Consider the following 22,915-nt stretch of genomic DNA (forward strand, 5'->3'; position numbering starts at 1 on the left):
CAGAAATGGTTTGGACAATTCATTTAAAGATATTTATTTTCATTCATGCATACTTTTGTTCTGACAACCACATCTGAAGCATTTTGTTTCATTCAATATCAATTGAAAAAGATACAGCTAGGTATTGTATCACCCAAAAGAAAAAAAAACCTTTTTATATAAATATAGTACTCTTCTGTCGATACGGAGCTCTCATTAAATTGTTAGGCTAAGCAGTTTTTGCTATTTTTATACAAAAATGGCTAGTTTATTAATAAGCAGTTAAATTATTCATGTCATCATATCTGTGCTTATAGATAGAGCAGAAGATACAGATATTGAAACAGAAAAGAAATAGTCCTAAAAGAAATTAAATATAGCATGAGTATAGTTGTCATCAAAAATCCTAAACTGCATTTTTATTTATAGGGAATAATAATTTTGTTTTTTTTACCAAAACAGTCTATGGTCTGGCCCAGTCTTCCCCATCTCTATGTCTCTAATAATCTAGTCAGGGGATGAGTTGGACTTATGAAGTTCTACTTTCAAAAATCCTCAGCCAGCAATTATGGAACTGAAACTTATACAATTGATGTACGGTAAATAACTTTACATTTAGTCCATCTATAGTTAAAAAAAGCAACAAGCCAAGCATCTCAACAGACATTTGAGTGTAAAATTTCTTAAATCATGTAATTAAAATAGAAATAAATTGTCTGCTTAAGCAATCAAAACAGAGAAAACTATATCTTCATAAAAGTCTTCATGGTCTGGACTTAAACTTGTACAGAATGGAGCCTAAAGGACTGACATGACCTTACAGATTAAAAATTATTTTTTGCATATTTACCCTTTATTTTAATTCTCAGCCAAAATCTGCTCTAAAGCTTGCAAAGTACTCAGGATTAGGCTGAATCCCAACAAGATGGAAGGCTTAAACCAGAAACAATCTGACCATAATATTCTGAATTTGGCCTTGAAAGGAAAACATCATTATCTGGAGATTCCTCTTCATATAGCCAAGTTAGGCTTTGGCCATGAGAACCTTTGCCCAGTTTCACCTGATATACCAGCTATAGTTTTGCTTGGAATGTGATGCCTAGGCAATTGTCCCTCTTATCTACTGCTGGTGTTTGGATTTACCATAATGTACTCAATTGGAAGGGACGTGGTGGATCAGTAGCTAAGATGCTGAGCTTGTTGATGAAAAAGGTTGATAGTTTGGCGGTTTGAATCCTTAGCATAACAGAGGAAGCTCCTGTTACTTGTCCCAGCTTCCGCCAACCTAGCAGCTCGAAAGCGTGTAAAAGTGCAAGTAGAAAAATAGAGACCACCTTTGGAGGAAGGTAAGCAAAGTCTTTGGACAGTGCTGGCTCTTTGGCTTTGAAATGGAGATGAACACTGCCCCTTAGAATCAGGAACAATTAGCATCTATGTGCAAGGGGAACCTTTACCTTTTACTTTACTCAATTTGGGACAGCCTTTCAAGACTATTCAAAAGTCCAGTTGATACAAAAGCTAGCAACCCATTTCACATAAATTATATGTGTTTCTGAGTGTTTTTCAAAGTACTGTTATAGTTTATATGTTTGGTATATGCAGAACCATCTTCTCTCAGTAGAGCATAAACTGAGAAGGTATGTCATAAGGAAGCCAAGGAGGTAGGGATTAAACAACAAGCCTTTTCAGTGTCTGCCCCAATCTTATGGAATAGCAGTAGACTTATATACCGCTTCATAGGCCTTTCAGGCCTCTCTAAGCGGTTTACAGAGAGTCAGCATATTGCCCCCAACAATCTGGGTCCTCATTTTACCCACCTCGGAAGGATGGAAGGCTGAGTCAACCCTGAGCCGGTGAGATTTGAACCGCTGACCTGCTGATCTAGCAGTAGCCTGCAGTGCTGCTTTTTAACCACTGCGCCACCTTGGCTCACTCCTTTTAGCACTCCTTTTTCAAACTCTTTGGTGTAATTATCCTGTTAAATGCCCTCTCACAAATGCACTGGAATTGTGTGACCATTATACTGGAATAGTGTGATCAAGTTGCTAAAAGCTGGCCACAATGTGTGACAAAGCCTAAAAATGGGAGATAAAATTAGGTTTACCAAGTTTAAAAAGGTATGTGCTTTTTCTACAGAAAATATCACTGTATTGTGTTTTGGCACTTCCAAAATGCTGGAAAGTGGCAAATTATGCTTCACCAAAAAAAGAATAAAATATTCACAATATGTCATAAATTTGAATATATTCTGCTGCATATATTTATAAATATTTAGGAAAAATATTACAATTTAAGCAGGAATACTTGTCTCAAGACAGAGAATAATAAGATAATTAATTTAAAATGCAGCTGCTGTTGAAATCCAAAGTTTCAGTTTTCTCTTTCTATGGTTATTTAATTGTACTTGGATTGGCCAACTGTTAAAATATATAAAAAATATCCTTTAAGCATTATTGTAATAAACAAAGTCAACCAAAGGAAATAAAATTATTCCACATAACCAAATTATGCAATGAAATGCATAATAGATACATAACTATATAGCAAGGGCTCCCAATTTTTGGGTGCACAGATAAATGTAGTATCATAACTACACTTACTGAACTAATTTGGCAGTCCACCAAATCTGAAAATTATTCCCATATGTAAACAATTGCTATCTTTCTCTCTTTCTGACCTATCATAAACAATGCCTGTTCAGACAAATACCTTTGAACATAAAACTAAGCAGTTCCTCAACTTTGTAAAGTTATGCTGTGTTGTCAATAAATATTTATCCAAAGATATAGGATGATTGTCTAAAGACAATAGGTTTGTATCCATGAAGAATGGCTTGTCAGACATATCCCGAACATGATTTAAGGGGGAAGGGGTGCTTACCAATTCTTCTGTATTGAACACAAGGACTGATTTCATGTGAACATATTATCAGAAGAGAGCTACACAAAAGACCTGAACAGAAAAACAGGGAAATCACTGTATCTGCCAATCAGCCCTACAGTAACCAAAATCACCATGAAAAAGACCTCACATGGGCCTTCTGTGGTGCTTCCCAAGAAAAATGGACACTTCCCCATGTTAAACTTTTTCAGAATCCCTACCATTCTAGGCCACATGCACCTTCATCTCTCATATTACTTCTTGTTGTTTTTGTTTTATGGAAAGTTGTGCAGTCTAGATTTAATATTGGTACAAAAGTAATTTTTTTTCATCGTTTTCTGTTATACTGCGTTCATTTTCATGATTATACTTTCTACTCATCAGCAGAATCTTCCATCTTTCAGCCATTAAGCTCCAGCTTCATTTCTGACTCCCTGGTATTGCCAGCCACATTCAACAATATCACTTTTGATAATGAAGTGTTATCAAAACATGTACCTTTTGCGTCAGTTCCTTAGTGCAGAGTTGCCCAACCTTTCAGCTTTGTGGACTGGCCAAGGGGGAGAGGCAGAGAGGATGGTTCCACATGCTGTGGGAAAGTGCATGCACACAGCTTAATTTGCCTGAATGGTAAGCATGTGCACCCACTGCTCGTGCAAATGGGGAAGTGCATGAATGTGCTCACCTGTCACTACCGGTTCTGAAAGGATCAGTGCCTGGTAGTGGGCTGTGGCCTGAGGATTGGAGACCCCTTTGGCTATATCACTAGTTAATATAATAATTAATGTAATGCAATGCAATGCAATGTAATGTAATTCTCCCTTCCCTTGGGTATTAGCAACCTTTTCTATACTTTTGTAATTGCTTCATTTTGATCTGCTTATTTATCCAGAACCTCAAAGTGAAAATCATTTCACTTTTCATTGTTTAGAATGGGAGTCCCCAATCCCCAGTCTATGGACCATTATCAGTCTGTGGCCCATTTGGAACTGGGTCCCACAAGCAGCAAGCAAATGTGTGAAGCTCCATTTGTGTTTGTGTGGGATTAGTTGCACACAACGAGTCCCTTCCTCTTCCCATGTCCTCCTCTTTCCCGCCCTGTCTATGGTCCTGGCACTTTGCCCCAAATCTATCAGGTGCTTCCCCATTGATCTACTGGAAACATCATAGCTGGCTTTCCAGAGGAAGCTGTGAAGGAACTGACATCACAAACAATTGGTGCTCTAGGACACCACACTTTCATTCCTTAATGGCCCAGGCTCTCCATCCTTCCACCTCCCATGACATTACAAACAGTTGCTACTCTAGGCCGCTGCATTCACTCTCCTTAATGGCCCAGGCCATGAAGAAGAAGAAGAAGAAGAAGAAGAAGAAGAAGAAGAAGAAGAAGAAGAAGAGGAGGAGGAGGAGGAGGAGGAGGAGGAGGAGGAGGAGGAGGAGGAGGAGGAGGAGGAGGAGGAGGAGGAGGAGGAGGAGGAGGAGGAGGAGGAGAAGAAGAAGAAGAAGAAGAAGAAGAAGAAGAAGAAGAAGAAGAAGAAGAAGAAGAAGAAGAAGAAGAAGAAGATTGGCATCTTGTGGGATCTGGAAAACCTGCCTTCTCTGTAGCAGTGCCTACCTTGTGGAAAAACATCCCTCCAGAAATCCAAATGGTCACAACACCAGTGGCCTTTTTCAAGTCATTAAAAACTTCACTCTTCCTTTGGATATTTGGACCAAGTTGTTAAGGGCCCTGCTGGTTGATTAGTTTGGTTGTTTTTTGTTTGGTTGTTTTACTGATTGTGAATATGGAATGTTTTTAGGTGCGGAATGTGCTATATTGAGGGTTCTTTTCTTTTAACAAATTGTACTGGGCTGGTTTTTTTTTTAAAGTTTTAATCCCATTCACTGTCAAGAGTAACTGATGTGATACGAACCTACAAATTGTTTAAATAAAACACACCAGGGGTGGGTTCCTCCCGGATCGCCACGTTCGCGCGAACTGGATGGTTGATGAACCCGGAAGTAATTAACTTCCAGGAACGCTGGTAGCATTCCTGGCCCTTGTTGCTGCAAAGTGCCCTTGCCGACAAGGAAGCACGACCCGCACTGCATGTACAGACAGCAAAAGAAGGAACAGGAGAGGAGTTCCAAATGGGGCTTTTCAAACAGCCAAACTCCTCTCCTGTCCCTTCTTTTGCTGTTTGAACAAGCCGTGCGGGTTGTGCTCCCTTGTCTTTCATAGCCAGCTTGTTTCCAATTGGGGTGGGGATCCATGGAGAGGGGCAGAAAAAATCGATTTCTTCCCCCTTCCCCCAATTGGAAATAAGCTGGCTATGAAAGAAAAGGGAGCACAACCTGCACTGCATGTACAGACAGCAAAAGAAGGAACAGGAGAGGAGTTCCAAGCCTGGATTTTCAAACAGCCGAACTCCTCTCCTGTTCCTTTCTTTTGCTCTTTGAACAAGCCATGCGGTTTGCGCTCCTGGTTCTGGGGATTGCCCCCTCCCCCCCAAAAAAAGACCGGCTGCCCATCTCTCCAGATCTTGTGGCTTTTCAGATATTTTCTTTTTAAAAAACGCCTCTCCAGGTGAACTTGAAAACCTGCAAGGTTGCTTTGGGAGGGGACAGATGGGCAGCATTTCCCCCTGCCCCCCTCCCTGGGTGCCTACAGCCTCGGAGCCTACAGCCTTAAAGCAAGCCTTTGCACAGTAAAGAAAATCTCATGAGAGAGAGAAGTTTTTAATTGCCTTTACTGTGCAAGTTGCTGCAGGCTCTGAGGCTGCAGGCAACCAGGGATAGGGTGGGGAGAATGCTGCCTGTCTTCCCCCTCCCATAGCAACCTTGCAGGTTATCAAGATTGTCTGCAGAGGCGTTTTTAAAAAGAAAACATTCTTCTTGGGAGGGGGAATGGGCTGCACTCAGAGGAGCTGGCGCCTGGGGCACCCTGAAGCAGTGCCAGCCAACAGGTCCATAAGAAAAGCCCCAAGGGCAAGTGCGGCAGTGCCACACCCACCTCCGCCCTGCCGGCCGCCTAGCAACGCATCCCCGCCGCCTCCTTCTACTCAGCAGGCGGGCCGGGTAGGGGCACGGGCATGGCCCAGGAGAGGGTGGTTAATGGGGGGTGCTGCCCAGCCAGTCCTCACTCAGCAGCAGTAGCGAGTTTCACGATGTTGCCTTCAAGGTGAGCAGTGGGCACCACGTGGCCGGGAAAGTGGGGCTCACTGGCGCCCACCCAGGCACCACTCAGTGGGCGGGCTGGTGTGTGGGTGGAAGGTTGCCCTGGCGCAACTGAGGTGGCACATCGTGTGGAGGCTTGGCAGGCATGAAGGGCTCCTGTCTTCCCTGGCCAGGCTGGAGCATGGGACGGCCTCGCAACAGGCACATCTGCCGCTTGCGGAGCGAAGATGTGGCACTCAGAAGTGACAGTGGGATTGTTCTCCAGTCGTTCCTGGCCCTGCGAAGGTTCCAAAAGTGCTTGGGCTCTGGGACATCCCGTGCTGTGCCCGCTTCCGCTGCCGCCACCTCCACTCCCAAACGCAACTGTCAGCTGTGAGCAGGTGCCTGAAGCTGCTGCTTGCAATCATTTACGGCTGCAGATAGATTGTGCCTGTAGCAGGAAGCTCGTCACCCTGTGAGAGCTCCTCTCCAGCACTCCTAGTTTGGTAACATCATCAGTGCTAGAAGGAAGTGGGGTTGGAGGGGAAGAAAGAGAAAGAACAAACAGGAGAAAGAGAGGGAGAAAGAGGAGGTGGGGGATAGTGGGATCCTTGCTGCTTTTTGAGCTTGGTGGTTTTCTTACAGGCATTTCATTACCAAACTAGGTAACATCATCAGTGCTAGAAGGAAGTGGGGTTGGGGGGGGGGAGGAGGAGAAAATTAGGACAAAAAAGAAAAAGATAAGGAGGAAGAGGACTGTGGGGTCCTTTGGTGTTCTCTGAACGTGGTGGTTTTTAATTATTTTAGGGAATTTTTATTTATTTATTGTTTATAGAATGTTTATTACAAGAAATGTTATTCCTTTTTGCAAATGTTTTATTTGTGATGCAATATGTTGCTTTTAAATGTTCAGACCAGGTTTATGTGTCTCAAAGTGGCTGCTTTTCTATGGGCAGGCCAGGTTTCTTGCAAGGCAGCTTTGCCAGATTTAGTGTGTTTCACCCTCGTTGTTTAGGTAATTCTGAGGTGGTTGATGGTTCTGAGAGCGCCTGTCCTTTATAATTTTCCACATTGCCTTGATGGTTTTTATTCCAGTGACTTTGTCTTTCCTGTCCTTAGGCTTAGGGAAAAAAAAACTGGTTTCATTGGCAGTCTTTTTTTGGGGGGGGATTCTTATTTTTTTGGTGTTTTCCTGGCACTGTCATAGTTTGTGTGTGTGTGTGTGGGTGGGTGGGTGTGTAATGTCCCGCAGTTATCTATGCATTAATAATGATCTAGTAATATTAATAATATCTAGTAATTAGTACTATCTAGTAATAACATCGTCTTGGCCACTCACACCAGGTCACATGGGTGACAGGCCACTCCCAACTGGTCACATGGGCAGCAAGCCACTCCCACAAAGGAGGCCACTCCCACAAAATTTTTGAAACCCACCCCTGAAACACACCTACACATGAAAAGAGAGAGAGGGGGAGAGGGAGAGGGAGAGGGAGAGGGAGAGAAACAATAGGTTGTGAAGAATGTAAAAAGATTATAGGAAGTAAGAATTGTTCCTACTCTGGCAAATGTCCATTGTCAGGTAGTAAATGGGCTACTCCGAACAATCTTAACAGATCTAAAGATGGATGGATGTTTAGGAGGCCCAATCATGAACAGAACTCAGAGCACAGTCAAACTCTTTTGAAAAACCCTGGACTTTGTGAGGATGCTAAAAAAAGCTGCCAACAGGACAGAAAGGAGATTCCTGATACAGGCTTGCTTCCCAGTCATCAGCCTTCTCCAAAAATGCCCTTTAGCTTCCAGTATCTTCTGATCAACTTTTAACTTGTGAGAGAGCAGTTAGCTAGCACCAAGCTCTTTTTCCACTTTACTTGGGATAACACTTGCTACATTGATCATTCTGAATTAAGAACATTTGTGCTGTGGTTATTTAAGGTGATTGTTAGCAATAGCACTTAAATTTATATACCACTTCATAGTGCTTTACATCTTCTCAGTGTACAGAGTCAGCATATTGCCCCCAACAATCTGTTTCCTCATTTTACTGTCCTTGGAACAATGGAAGGCTAGTCAACCTTAAGCCTGTCAGAATCAAACTCCTGGCAATGAGTAATGAGTTAACCTGCAATACTGCATTCTAGCCACTATTCCACCACAGCACTATTGTAAGCACTATTCCTAACTGCTATTCCTAACTGCTTACAATTAATTGTTAGCTATCATTAATTGTTCTGATATAAATTATTCCTATATATACATTTATTGATGCAACTAAATGAAAAAAATTAATAATTATGAATTGTGTCTTGCTGCTGTAAGTACTGCATATGGCACATGAGTAAGTACTGTGGAGAGCAAGGGTTGTATACAGGAGAGAAGAACAACCCTCCCTTTGAAATGTATGAGCTGGAATTGCCCATGAACAGCAGATATTAAGATTCAAGTACAAATTGACCATAATAAACTGGGGTTAACAAGATGATTTATATCTTGGTAGAGTTTTTACTGCAATGATACTAAGATTTCAATGGTGGCGTGCCTACTCTGCTTTGTGGGCTAATAATCTGAAGAATTTACTGTAGTTTGTACTGGAATTGACTAGTGCACAAAAGATGTAATTACTTGGTAAATTCAAATTAGTATCTGTGTAATTGTTGCTATTTCATATAGAGCTCCTAATAAAGATCCTAAACTAATGTTTGGCACTCATATCTAATTAACATTAATTTTCTTATAATTGTCACCCTTCAAACCCCCCTGCCCTTTTCATACTATAAACATTTGCTTTTGGTTAATGGTTTTGAATGCAGTTCTTACAAATGCTTCTTCATATTTCTCTGCAATTACAGTAATAATTGATTAAGCAGTTTAACTTTATCATTCAAAAAACCTTAAATTTCTACTCTCAGTGCTGAGTGGGACAAGATCTGTGTTCAAATGTCATGCCTGAAGTTGTACATTCAAATGAATATGTATGTTAAATAACACACAGTGTGTTAATTTCTGTCCACAAACCTTTTTGAGTCACAGAAATTGAACACAAATAATTCATTTTCCCTGAAACACATTTTTCAACAAATGTTTAAAAAAAGATACCAAATAAAGATTTTAATTATTGGAAAGCAGGTTGCCTTTATAAAAACATAAAGGTTTCCTTAAAGTATATCCTTTTTAAACAAACAAACCAAGTTCTCCCCCCGCTTCTGAACCTTTTGGCCAACCATCCCAAAGATGATACTTTTTAAAATTCCTCCCATTTTGTGATCAGCATCTGGAAATCTTCCTGCTGGTTGAGGAACTCCTACCTGGGATTATCTGAAGCAGCGAGAAGCTAAATGGAATTAAAATCCAATAAGCATCATTAATTATCTCACAAAATTCTAAATCTAAACCCTGGTTGATTTTGAAAATTGGGATTTGAGGTGAAGCACACATTGGAATAAAACTTACCTTGTTTCCTTCTGTGTAGCTTTCCTTAGAGCAGAGACATTTGTATGGACTGTGACTTGTGTCACAATGATCAGCATGGCCAAAGCAATTACATCTGTAAAACAATAAAGCTTTTGAGAAAAAAAAAACTGACTAGGAATTCCAGAACTTGCAGTACCATTGTACCTGGAGGGCAACATATTGGATAAGGGTGATATATAATTTGAAAGGGCACCTTCCAGTTATTGTTTTTACATTGTCGTGAATGTAACTGTCTGCTTCTGTTAAAGATAACCATCTCAGAAAAGGCTCAATTAAGTGTAGGAACTATTTCATGTCTCTCTTGATTCAGCATTTATAAATGTCAAATATGTGCTGCTTTCAAAGGGAGTAAATTGACAGAACATCTCGCAGACCAACTATTAAGTGATCAAATGCACATTATGTGCTTTCATTATGTACTGGGTAGATGCAAAACCCTAATTATTAATTAGAGTTAACACCTGTGTTTTCAACATTAACCCTTCCATCTGTAATTCCACAACTTCTTAAACACATTATTTGCTTCAATTTATTTTCATAGTTTTTGATGAAACGTTCTCTTTTCAAGCTACATCTTAATGGAACAAGCCCTAGAACTAATAATAATTTTAATTATAGCTCTGTATTTTCCATTGGTGCAATTTCCAAATAAGGCATACAGCTGGAAATGATATAAACAAATATAACTCAACTAATATTACGAATGGCAATATATTTTATTTTATTTACTTACTGCAACAAATTGTAGTAGAGAAAAGCCTGACAGCTAAAGGTAAATATAGGCTTTAATCATATAATGAAAAATCCTTAAAATAGATTAAATTATGTTTAATTATGTATTTCAAGATAAACAGATAATTCAATCCTTGCTAATGTGAAACAAACAACAGTGTGATGTCTCCATCTCCATTGCTATCTAGATATATAAGTATATCATGGAACAAAACCTTCCAGTTTGAGTGAATGGGAAAAGCTATTGGAAAGGTCAATTATTATTGTTTACTTGCTAGCTATACATGGGCCTCTCTTCCACTGTTTGTGTTTATAATTGTACAGTCCTAATAAAATCGGCCATGCTTAAGTTCCAAATAAATTAACTTATATTTAACTGCATCTTTCAATTAGATTTCAGTGAGATTTAAGAACAACTCATTATATGGATTACTTGTTGAGACTATTTTTCTATTGTCAATTTCCAAAAAATCCCACTAAAAACCTGCACATATACAAACATTTCATTTATAGAACAAATTCACTTATTCGAAAGATAGCATCTTAGCTTTTCCAAAATTCAAAGAGTTAAAATAATTGAAATATTACAGTGAAATTATAATGAATATTGTATTCAAGTAATAATAGATACAATTTATTCCCTAAGGAAGTCTGGCTTGCTGTATTTTTCTCTCAAGCATAAATTCCCAAGTGATTTTTTTTTTTAAAAAAAAACACACATCTTTCACTGGAGACCAACCATTTCTTAATTTGCATTTTATTTACAGGGTGAAATTATGCCTTCAACCAGACTTGTGACTTACCATATACAATAAGGCTGTCAGTCAATAGATAATATAACATTTTTTCACAGAAGCCTAATTTTTAAGAAGAAAAACTAGCCAAGACAAAGAATTTTGTTCATTACTAAATCCATTACATCTGCCACAGATGAGACACCATAATAAAAAATGAAAATATGGTAGATCCACTCTCAATCAGACATACTGCTCCATATGGATGATCAAATCCAAAATTTAAGCATTATTGATAAATGAAATAATATTAAAGATGGAAACTAGTCAAGCCATTTTAGATTTGAAAGTGCTGGAGTGCTATATTATATGGCTAAACAATGCTTCAAATCTGAAAAAGATGCTTCAGAGCTGTCTGCAGTTCCTTATACATATTTTTTTTCTTGAAATTGTGTGGTATGGCATGTACTTACATCCCAAGAAAAAAATGTGACTGTTTTCAAGACAGGTAGGGGCTATATTCATATCCCTACTTGTTGCAAAGCAGTTTTTTTAATGTTGTGTCCAAAACATTACACAGCCATAATACTACATTCTCATTTTCATGTATATAATACCATAATGATATTTTATCCCAAAACTTAACTTTAATAGAAACATCACTTTAATAGGTACATCACACAACTTACCTTCCACTGATTGTAATTTCATCAATTCCATAGTATCTATGTCCAAAATTAACCCAGGGCATAGTGGTGTGATACTGGCCAAATAGATGAATCTTAATTGTTGAGACTTTGACAAACTCTTGAAGTGATGGTGTATTGTAGAAATCTTTATATCCTGGCCGATGATTTGGTTCTGGAGTAAGAACACTGAAAGTAATATTTCCATGGGAATATGGAGGATGGCTATTGAGACATAGAAAAAAAATGTTCAGGGTTTTGAGAAATTGTATGGTTATTTAAATGCAATAATTTTTTAGCCAGGGAAAAGAATGGTTCCAGATGCCCTAGAATGGAGGCATCGTAATTATTTAAAATAATATGAATCCTTGTTTCAGATTACCAACCTTTCTAATATAGAATATAGAATACAATAACAAACTATACATAGTCAAAACGAGTGATAATAAAACAGCTGGCTTTTTCAATACTATTTTTTAAAGTTGACATTCTGTCCTGAATGATTTGAGCAAAGACCACAGCAACGTTAATCTTTAGGGTCTTGTCAATGTACTTCTCCTAGCACATTAGAGAGGTAAGATGAAACGAACTCCATTCCCTTGTGTCTCCAATCTGACTAGCTTCAGAGAAAATCCTATTGCTGACCTTAGAGATCTGATTGTTAGAATAGAATAGAATAGAATAGAATAGAATAGAATAGAATAGAATAGAATAGAATAGAATAGAATAGAATAGAATAACAGAGTTGGAAGGGATCTTGGAGGTCTTCTAGTCCAACCCCCTGCCTAGGCTTCCACCCTAGACCACTCCAGACAAATGGTTATCCAACATCTCCTTAAAAACTTTCAGTGTTGGAACAGTCACAACTTCTGGAGGCAAGTTGTTCCACTGCTTAATTGTTCTAACTGTCAGGAAATTTCTCCTCAGTTCTAAGTTGCTTTTTTCCTTGATTAGTTTCCACCTATTGCTTCTTGTACTGTCCTCAGGTGTTTTGGAGAATAGTTTGACTCTCTTTTTTATATCAACCCCTGAGATACTGCAACACTGCTATCATGTCTCCCCTAGTCCTTCTTTTCATTAAACTAGACATACCCAGTTCCTACTACTATTATTCTATAGTTTTTAGCCTTCAGTCCCCTAATCATCTTTATTGCTTTTCTCTGCACTCTTTCTAGAGTTTCAATATGTTTTTTATATCAGGGTGACCAAAACTGGATGCAGTATTCCAAGTGTGGCCTTACCAAGGCATTATAAAGTGGTATTAACACTTCATGTGATCTTGATTCTATCCCTCTGTTTATGTAGCGTAGAACTGTGTTGGCTTTTTTGGCAGCTGCTGCACACTGCTGGCTCATATTTAAATGGTTGTCCACTAGGATTCCAAGATCCCTCTTACAGTTACTACTATTGAGCAAGGTACCACATTTACTGTACCTGTGCATTTTGTAATGATGTTACAAGCATAAATGATCCTTCAAATAACTTTCCCTCAAATTGGTTAAAAAGTTAAAGGTTAAACATATTTGAAATGTAGCTTGGAAACACGGTACAGCTGGTGCAACACAGGTATCCCATAAACCAACTGTTTTCCTCTCAGCAACATCCAGATGGTTGCATTCTACGCTAACCAACATTTCTGAATAATCATTAATAGCAGGTCCATAGTGTATTAGTGCCATTTTCACTGGATGTCACTTGTGCTTACATAATTGGGCCAACTTCTAATTACTCCAGATATAATCATAACTGACTTACCAGGTTAAAAATTATATGGACCACTACTGCTCCTAGGTTTCTTCAATCAAGGACAAGTTCAGAATTCCCAAAGTATACACATGATCATTTACCAGAAATGCAACCTCATATAATAATTATGTAAATCTTCATCCTGAATTGTTACTTTTGCAATCCCCAATATTAAACAATCTACCATCCTATTATTATAAACTTTTAATTGAATTGTTCATATCTATTCCCAAACTCCCTCCATTGCATTCAGGAGACCTAAGTGAAAACAGAATTTCAGTTGCATCCCGATGGGACTTCATTCAAAACATATCATGGAGCTATTATTATATTTGATGGGTGGCAATGACTGAGGCAAGGCAGGACTCGGCTAACACGGCTTTATTAAACAGCTTTTTTTTTTTTTTTAAATTAGTATTTGTAGGCCGCCCTTTTCCCTGAGGGGACTCAGGGCGGCTCACACAAAACCGGGAAGGGGGAATACAGACATTAAGATAGAAACATATAATAAAATAGTAAGCAACATACATTCATCATTCGGGAGGGGTAACTATCCTTATCCCCAGGCCTGACGGGCGAGCCAGTTCTTCAAGGCTATGCGGAAGGCTTGGACGGTGGAGAGGGTACGAATCTCCACGGGGAGCTCGTTCCAAAGGGTCGGGGCTACTGCTGAGAAGGCCCTCCTCCTTGTAGTTGCCAGCCGACACTGGCTGGCCGATGGGATACGGAGGAGGCCTAATCTATGGGATCTTATTGGTCGCAGGGATGTAATTGGCAGAAGGCGGTCTCTCAAGTATCCAGATCCAGCAACAGCAACTCCAGAACCCAAGATAAAGAACAGTTCCCGCTTGACAGCAATTTATATGCAGGCAGTCCCGCAGTTAGCCAATCAGAGAATGGTGACTCTCCCGCTGTGGCACATACACGCGTCTCGACCAATGGCGAGCCTCAGAGACGAAGCCACGTCTCTGAGGCTGAGACATAACACCCTTCTCCACCAGTCAGGTACATGCATAATCCTGCAAATATGTAGGCTCCCTGCATGTACAGTCCGATCTTCTTGGCTCGGCTGGAACTGATGCTATAGAAAGAAAAGGAGAAGGCTTCTCCAGGGGGACTGCCTACAACTGTGCTAACTCTCTGCCCAGTGACTCTGGATGTGACTCTGATGGCTCAGGTGAGGCTGGTGCAGGAACACCAGACTGCCAAGATGGGCAATGCTGCGTTTCAATGGAGGTGTCCAGAGTAAATGGGGAATGTATAGGACCAACTGGGAAAAGATCAGGTGGCATCTGCATCAAGGCCATCCATGGTCGCAGCTGATCAATGTGGCAGCGCCAAATACGCCCATCGCCTAGGCCAACCCTGTAAGAGCAGGGACTCGTTAATTGCAGAATGTGCCCTGTCAACCATCTCTGCTCACCCCCATAGTTCTGTGCAAAAATCAGACCCCCCATTTCAAAACCCCTGGCGGGGTCATCGTTGTCAATAGGTTTGTCATTGCAGTAGCTGAGGTGAAGTTGATCAAGGTTAGTCCGGAGGCGGCAGCCCATTAACAACTCTGCAGGGCTGAGGTTAGTTAGGGGACATGGGACTGTGTGCTGTACTAACAGGTATCTGTCAATTCGGGCCTGCCAATCCCCTGGACCCAACCTAGCTAGGGACTCCTTAACAGATCGCACCATCCACTCTGGCATGCCATTGCTGGAAGGTTGGTAAGGGGCCACCAAAACGTGGTGGCTGCTGTGACCTACTAAGACCATCTGGAAAGACGCAGACATCAACTGGGCAGCATTATCTGACACCAGTACGTCTGGGCACCTATGAGTCGTGAACATCTTTTGCAATGCCCTAATCAGAGTCTCGGTAGTGGTCGATGACATTGAGAACAACTTCCATTCACTTTGAATATGCATCGACCACTACCAGGAACATCTGTCCGTGGAACGGCCCTGAAAAATCCAAATGGATCCTAGTCCAGGGAGTCTTGGGGTCCTCCCACTTCCTAGGTTTTGCCGCGGGAGCTGGCCTCGACTGCTGACATTCCTGACACCTAGTCACCCACTGTGCAATATCCTGATCCAAACCAGGCCACCACACGTAGCTCCGGCCCAGGGCCTTCATCCTTACTATCCCAGGATGCCCCTCGTGCAGACAGCCCTTCTGGGCTTGAGACGGATGGGAGCGATCTGAGGGTCCAAATTAAAACTAATGGGGGTTCCCTTATAATTACCTAATGACCCATCAAAAACTGCAGCAAACTCCTTCATCAGGCCTTCGAACTGATCAAGGCCCACTGTTGCATGCACCCCAGCGACACTGAGGCCCAGTGCGTCTGGGCACCTATGAGTCACGAACATCTTTTGCAATGCCCTAATCAGAGTCTCGGTAGTGGTCGATGACATTAAGACAACTTCCATCCACTTTGAATATGCATCGACCACTACCAGGAACATCTGTCTGTAGAACGGCCCTGAAAAATCCAAATGGATCCTAGTCCAGAGAGTCTTGGGGTCCTCCCACTTCCTAGGTTTTGCCGCGGGAGCTGGCCTCGACTGCTGACATTCCTGACACCTAGTCACCCACTGTGCAATATCCTGATCCAAACCAGGCCACCACACGTAGCTCCGGCCCAGGGCCTTCATCCTTACTATCCCAGGATGCCCCTCGTGCAGATAGTGGAGGATAGGTTCCCACAGTTGAGGAGGAATGACCACTCTATGGCCCCACAGTAGACACCCCCCTTGTACCGACAGTTCATGCTGCCTGTACTTGAACTCTACGAACTGCGAGGGAAACTGCATCTGCGGCCAACCCCTCCTCACCCAATCTAAGACCTGAGCCAAAGTAGCGTCCCTAGCCGAATGGGTGGCAATATCTGTGGCTGTTAAGGGAACTGGAAGGTCCTCAATCAGTAACACTGGGGGGTCAGGATCCGGGTCAGCCTTGGATGCCAGCAGGAGGCAACGGCTTAGGGCATCAGCATGCCCCACCTGCTTCCCAGGCCGATAGACAAGTTTATAATTGTATGCAGCAATGGGACATGCGAGGCAATAATATCATAGGAGTTTGTCTATCGCTTGCCAATAACACTTATAAAGGCTTATGGTCTGTGACTAGCTCAAAGAAACGTCTCTATAGGTAGTTGTGGAATCGTTTAATTCCAGCTACTGCTGTTAACGCCTCCTTATCCAATTGACTATAATTAGTTCCAGAAGGGACAGGCTCCTTGAAAAATATGCCAGTGCCACCTCAGACCCATTTGGAAGCTTGTGGCTCAGGACAGCACCCACCCCAAAAGGTGACACGTCACATGTGAGCGTCAGGGGAAGGTGATTGCAATACTGGACAAGGACAGCTTTGGAAGTTAATAGCTCCTTGATGGCCACAAAAGTGCTACCCCTTTACGATCCCACCTCCACGTAGCCCCGCTATCGAGAAGCTGGTGTAGGGGTTCCGCAACAGAGGCTTTATGGGGCAAAAAAACAGAGTAAAAATAGAGGAGGCCATGGAAAGCTTGCAATTGGGCCTTATTGGTCGGTACAGGAGCCTGCTTAATGGCAGCCACTTTTAGAGGTGGTAGGATGGATGCCCAATCAGATACCCCAAAAACTCCACTTCAGTTACCTCTATCTGACATTTAGAAGGCTTAAGTTTTAACCCCACCTCCTGGAACTTCGACAAAATGGCACGCAACCGTGCCATGAGTTCAGTGCTGCTTTTGGCAGAAATAAGCACATCATTGAAGTACGGGACAACCCCTGGAATGCCATGGAACAGTCGCTCTAGGAGGCTCTGGAAAATACCCGGGGCTACACTGACACCAAACTGGACCTGCTGGCATTTAAAAGCTCCCCTGTGGGTGATGAAGCATCCACAGAGAGCTGCTGATACACCTGGGCGAGGTCCAGTTTGGCAAAAATAGAGCCCCGCTCCAATGTATAAAGCAGGGGTTGGATTGGATACCCCTATTTATTGTGCATTTAAAATCTCCACACAATCTAACAGAGCCATTGGATTTCAGAGGAATCATGATTGGGGTCTCCCATTTGGAATAATCCACGGGCTCTAAAACCCCTTGGGCAATCAACTTATCCAGTTCAGCGTCCACTTTTGGACACAGGGCCAGGGGGACCCTTCTGGGCTTGAGACGGATGGGAGCAATCTGAGGGTCCAAATTAAAACTAATGGGGGTTCCCTTATAATTATCTAATGACCCATCAAAAACTGCAGCAAACTCCTTCATCAGGCCTTCGAACTGATCAAGGCCCACTGTTGCATGCACCCCAGCGACACTGAGGCCCAGTGCATCGAACCAGTCTAGGCCTAATAGACTAGGGAGGTTGCCCTGGACGATGATGAGAGGAAGCCTGCACTTAAAACTTGGAGTGGCCACTTGGAACCAGCCACTGACAACTATCGGGATATAGTTTCGGGATATACGGCAGGGCTTGCCCTCGAGCTGGACGCTGGGGTAAATCTTCTTCCCCGATGTCGCGTTGGCCTGGCTGGTCAGTGGAACAGCCTGCCACTGTTCGTGGAAAATTGCAAAACAGTCCTCCGATGTGTGATAAGACCGTGTCTTTGGCTTGCAATAATATGAGCGGTCAGCTGGTTGACCTTGAGGGGGGAAGATACTTTGTGGCACACCTTAGCTAAATATCCCTTTTTTTCCACACTTGTGACAAATAGCTGATTTGAAATGACACCAGGCACGGGTATGGTTCCTGCCACAACAAGCACAATGCTCTGAGGTAAATTTTTCCATGAGCGCCCTACTACGCTGCCTGCTGTTTTGAGGCGGTCAAACTCAGCCTCATCAGCATCGGACAAAGAATGTTTGTCCACCTCCCCATGATAAATAGGCACAGTCTTAGTAGATAACACAGGGGCGCTGCGGCTTGACCCCTCTCAATCTTGGCGGAGGACTCATTGGACATCTCAGAGGTGCGAGCCTCATCCAACACTGCTTGCAGGTTGAGCTCAGAACGGGACAGTAAACGGCGACACAGCCTCGAATTGATCACCCCGCACACGAATTGCTGAAGTAGCAATAGCAATAGCAGATTTTTATATACCGCTTCATAGGGCTTTCAGCCCTCTCTAAGCGGTTTACAGAGTCAGCATATTGCCCCCAACAACAATCCGGGTCCTCATTTTACCCACCTCGGAAGGATGGAAGGCTGAGTCAACCCTGAGCCGGTGAGATTTGAACCGCTGAACTGCTGATCTAGCAGTCAGCTGAAGTGGCCTGCAGTACTGCACTCTACCCACTGCGCCACCTCGGCTCATAAGTAGGGAGTCATCTAGATTAGGAAAATCACAGTGCAGTGCTGCAGCCCTGAGGGCAGCCACGTACGGGTTCACTGACTCCCCCTCCTTCTGAAGCCTTTGCTGGAATGCAATGCACCTAGCTATGCGAGACGGAGCTGGGGCGTAATGGTTCTGCAGTCTCGTCAACAGGGTCTCCCATGAAAGAGACTGGACTGATTGCGGGGCGGCCAAAGCCCTGGCTGTTCCAAACATCTCATGCCCACAAGCGTTCAGGAACTGAGCCCTCTTTCCCTCACTAGGCAAATTAGCCAGGTGGTTTGCCTTGAGGAAGCATTCAAAACGGTCAATGTAAGCCTCCCGGGACTCTAACCCTGGCACAAACAATGCAAAATTGCTCAAAGTGGCCATTCTGATGGAGATACGATCTGAGGAGATTGCCTCAGCGATTAGCTGGAAGCCTTGTATTAACAACGAAAGTCTGCCTTGCGTGACACAGCTCTTCTTATGCCTCAGAGTATCCCATCCTCATTGCCAGTATTATATTCGATGGGTGGCAATGACTGAGGCAAGGCAGGACTCGGCTAACAAGGCTTTATTAAACAGCTAATGCAACAGCAACTCCAGAAACCAAGATAAAAAACAGTTCCTGCTTGACAGCAATTTATATGCAGGCAGTCCCGCAGTTAGCCAATCAGAGAACGGTGACACTCCTGTTCTGGCACATACACGCGTCTCGACCAATGGCGAGCCTCAGAGATGAAGCCACATCTCTGAGGCTAAGACATAACAGCTATCATTTTGTGATTCATAACAAAAATACAACTGGCACTTAGTTAATCCTTAATCCACTAAGACTAAGTTCATTTTAAGAGTTATCCAAATACTTCAGGGAAAAACAGTAATTCTTTCCCTGACTTCTATTTTTTGCAGTAAAATCAACAACTCTGATCCACATCTATGGGAAATAACAGCACATCTTTTTCCTTTGGCCTCACTGAACTGATTAAACCACTCCCAAATCCTACCTTCTATAAATAGGACTCAAGAATATGGTATGCAGGGCAGAGATATAGTATGAAAGGAAGAGGATGCATCCCACTGATCAGCCATTAGGGTTTAGTTAGTAATGTAGAAGCAAATTCTGATTGTGAAGCCACCTGCTTTATAGAAGCACACAGTAATTTTTAGAAACATGGCATAATACACATGCATAAATTTTTGAAACATGATTTTTATTGGGGTCATGCAAATCTGAGGGAGATGCTACATTTCATTTGGGTACCAATGAGCATGCATATGTAATATGATATTTGAAAATGTTCAATATAGATTGATCCACCAATAGTATAAATTCATTTTTGAAAAAAAAAGATTTTAGAGGAATTATTGTTAAATGCTATTGAATCAGTAGTGCATTTGCATGCATATGTAACAGTATATTCTTACAAAACTGAAAAGTATTAGTTCATTCAATCCAAACTAGATACATTTTGTCCCTTTCTGAAAAGAGTATCACTCCTATGCAAAATAAACTCTGCCATCCCATTTCAGTTTTTTTTAAAAAGCCTGCCAATATATACTTTCCATAAATCCTATTGTGATATCTACAGGTGTTTGATTCTTCAGATCACCACTTACTCCAAGAACAAGTTAGGACAGATGAGCGGACTTAGCATTGACAAGTCAAAACCAGATATAAAACATATGCCAGAGAAAATTATAAATACACATAAAAATGACTGATTTCCATACACATTAAAATTATTTTATTTGTACTAAAATAATTCTATATAGACTTGGGAAGGTTATGCATAAATAACTTAGATTCCTTTCTTGTGATTTAATTCACAATTAGGATGTAAATCCCTACAATCAACTTTGGCTCTTGGTGACCTCTTGGGTGTGTCCTACACAGAATTGTTTTGCCATCTATTACAATAAAATATGAAAACCTTGCTTAGACTTAGAATAACTTCTTTCTTAGGAGATATGAAAATGGATGGAAACTTAAGTCCATATTTACCCTTTAATGAATAGTTCTCTACTATAATTTGTTTGCAGATAAACACAGCATAGGTTTTTTTTTTAAAAAAAATCAAATAGAATTATATGGCAAATGTGCAAAGCATTTTTAAATATATATATATATATATATATATATATATATATATATATATATATATATATATATATATATATATATATATATATATATATATATATATATATATATATATATTTCTCTGATCAGCAAGTATTTAAATCTAGGAGAAGAAGTCAGATATTCTGTTGATTTTAGCTTTAAAATCACAATAGTATCTCATTTCCTACCAGCTAATTCTACCTTTGGTACTTTAAATGTACATGTGTTTGGGGGGGGGGGGGTAGGTTTTTTTTTCCAATTAGGTGTAACTTCCCTATGCGGAAATGTTCACCTGCATCACTTTGCAGTATTGTTTATGTTATGTAATTGAAGGAAAGCACTGTTCCATTATAAAACATTTCTACAGTAGCACTATTTCACACATTAGCACTTGCACTTTTTTTGAAAATGCACTATTTCATAAATTGGACTGTTTTTAATATACTTTTGACTATTTACCAAAATATTACCTTTTGCTCAGCTAGAGAATGCTTGTATTTTTTTCTTCTTTCCATCCCTTTGAATAATATAAAAGCCAACTATGTTTTGCTGAATATGAATGCACCTTCAACAACCCCTTACTCTTCTCCTGTATAGTAATGTAGATGTGTGGAAGTCCAGAGAAAATGCTGACACTTTTAATAGCCTACCTGCCAAGATTGAAGAGAAGGGGGATGGAAGGGAGAAAGGCAAACAAACAGCAATTGCACCTGGTAGAATGGCCCCGATGGGTTTTCAGACAAGTGTTACACATTCTGAGTGTTTTCTAAAATGTCCTAAGAGTTGGTGCAATTAGAGAGTTATAGCTAACGGCAGACTTTTAGCGAAAAAAGCAAGCAATGAAAGTTTTATTATTTACTTATGCAAAGCAATGCTCTTGTAAAAATTCTGGAAAAGTATGTAGCTGCAGAGATTTGTTTCTTTAGGCTATGCTAATCGTTCACAATTCTCAAAAGTGAAGAGAAGCATTTACTAAGCTAAAGGAAGGCAAGCATTCACTATGTAGTTTCCGTGCAAATCACTCTGTCTTTCCCCACCTCCACTTTTTTTGACAACACAGTAAGTACAAAGTCAATAAATACCTTTTCCTCATCTTGTAAGCTTTTCTGGTCTTTAAAACTATCCACCTTTAAAGACTTCTCACAATCACGTTTTCAGTTTATTTATTAAAATATATGCCTTGATTTGTTGGAATCCAGCAAATGCCATTTGGACTTGTAATAATTTATGTATAGTAATACTAAGGGTGTCAAATTCAATTTCAGGGCTGTGGTTAACATTGGGGGCTGGGTGGGGCATGGCCAACTGGGTGGGTGTAGCTGACTGGGTGGGCATGGTTGATTGGGTGGGTGTGGCCAGCTTGATGCCACTCCCCAAACTGCTGGCATGTTTCCTCTTTGCATTGGGTAGACTGGACGAAAGCAACGTGGGCCAGCCCCTTACATTTTCCAGGATGGCTTCGTGGGCAAGATCTGACCACATCACAGGCCTTGTGTTTGACATCCTGTGTAATACTATTAATAATCACTGTTAAATATATTATATATTCATTCATTTCCTTAGTATTTTGGAGGCATTTACTTTTTTTAACATACTTTTAGAAGACTTAAAAGTTGTTATCAGATCATCTTAATAATCTATTTCAGTTGAGGTAGGAAACTACTACCTTGGGTAGTATACTGAAGACCACATTCAAAGAATCGTGCTAAGAAATGAAGAGGTACAATCAGGTGAAAAATACCCTATATATTAATACAGATAGACCTTGCTTACTAACTGCCTTCAATGACCATTTGAAGTTATGATAGTGCTGAAAAAATAGGTCTGCAGTCAACTTTTACAACTTTTACAGTTCCTCAGTCATGTGATCACCATTACAGTCAGTATGCACTGTCCTAGTGCTGACCTAATGTTTTTTTCTCATCTTCAGTCCCTTACAGAGCAGAGAGATTGGAGAGGAAGGGATTACAAGAGAGTAAGCAGACACACAATGACAAAACGCATCAAAAACAAGAAAACCCAAATGCACTACACAAATAGCCATTGTATTCTCCACTGTCTGTCTCCTTACTCTCCAGTAATTTCTCTTTGCTTGTAGGGAGAGAAGTAAAAGAAATGGGTCAGAAATAGGA

At 41.2% G+C, this 22,915-nt stretch overlaps 1 protein-coding gene across 1 annotated transcript in view; it reads right to left on the reverse strand.

The window, feature by feature from the left end:
* Positions 1-22,915, reverse strand: part of USH2A (usherin) — a 461,429-nt gene that overhangs the window by 387,819 nt on the left and 50,695 nt on the right. The window contains exons 7-8 of the mRNA XM_087718552.1: positions 11,624-11,845; positions 9,448-9,541 (exon numbers count right to left, since the gene is read on the reverse strand). Of these exons, the coding sequence (XP_087574678.1) occupies positions 9,448-9,541; positions 11,624-11,845 (316 nt within the window). The remainder of the gene's footprint in view (positions 1-9,447; positions 9,542-11,623; positions 11,846-22,915) is intronic.

Source organism: Thamnophis sirtalis, unplaced genomic scaffold, assembly GCF_051295495.1.
Source record: "Thamnophis sirtalis isolate CommonGarterSnake01/CBP01778 unplaced genomic scaffold, rThaSir2_p1.2 scaffold_6, whole genome shotgun sequence".
In the NCBI taxonomy this organism is placed as follows: Eukaryota; Metazoa; Chordata; class Lepidosauria; order Squamata; family Natricidae; genus Thamnophis; species Thamnophis sirtalis.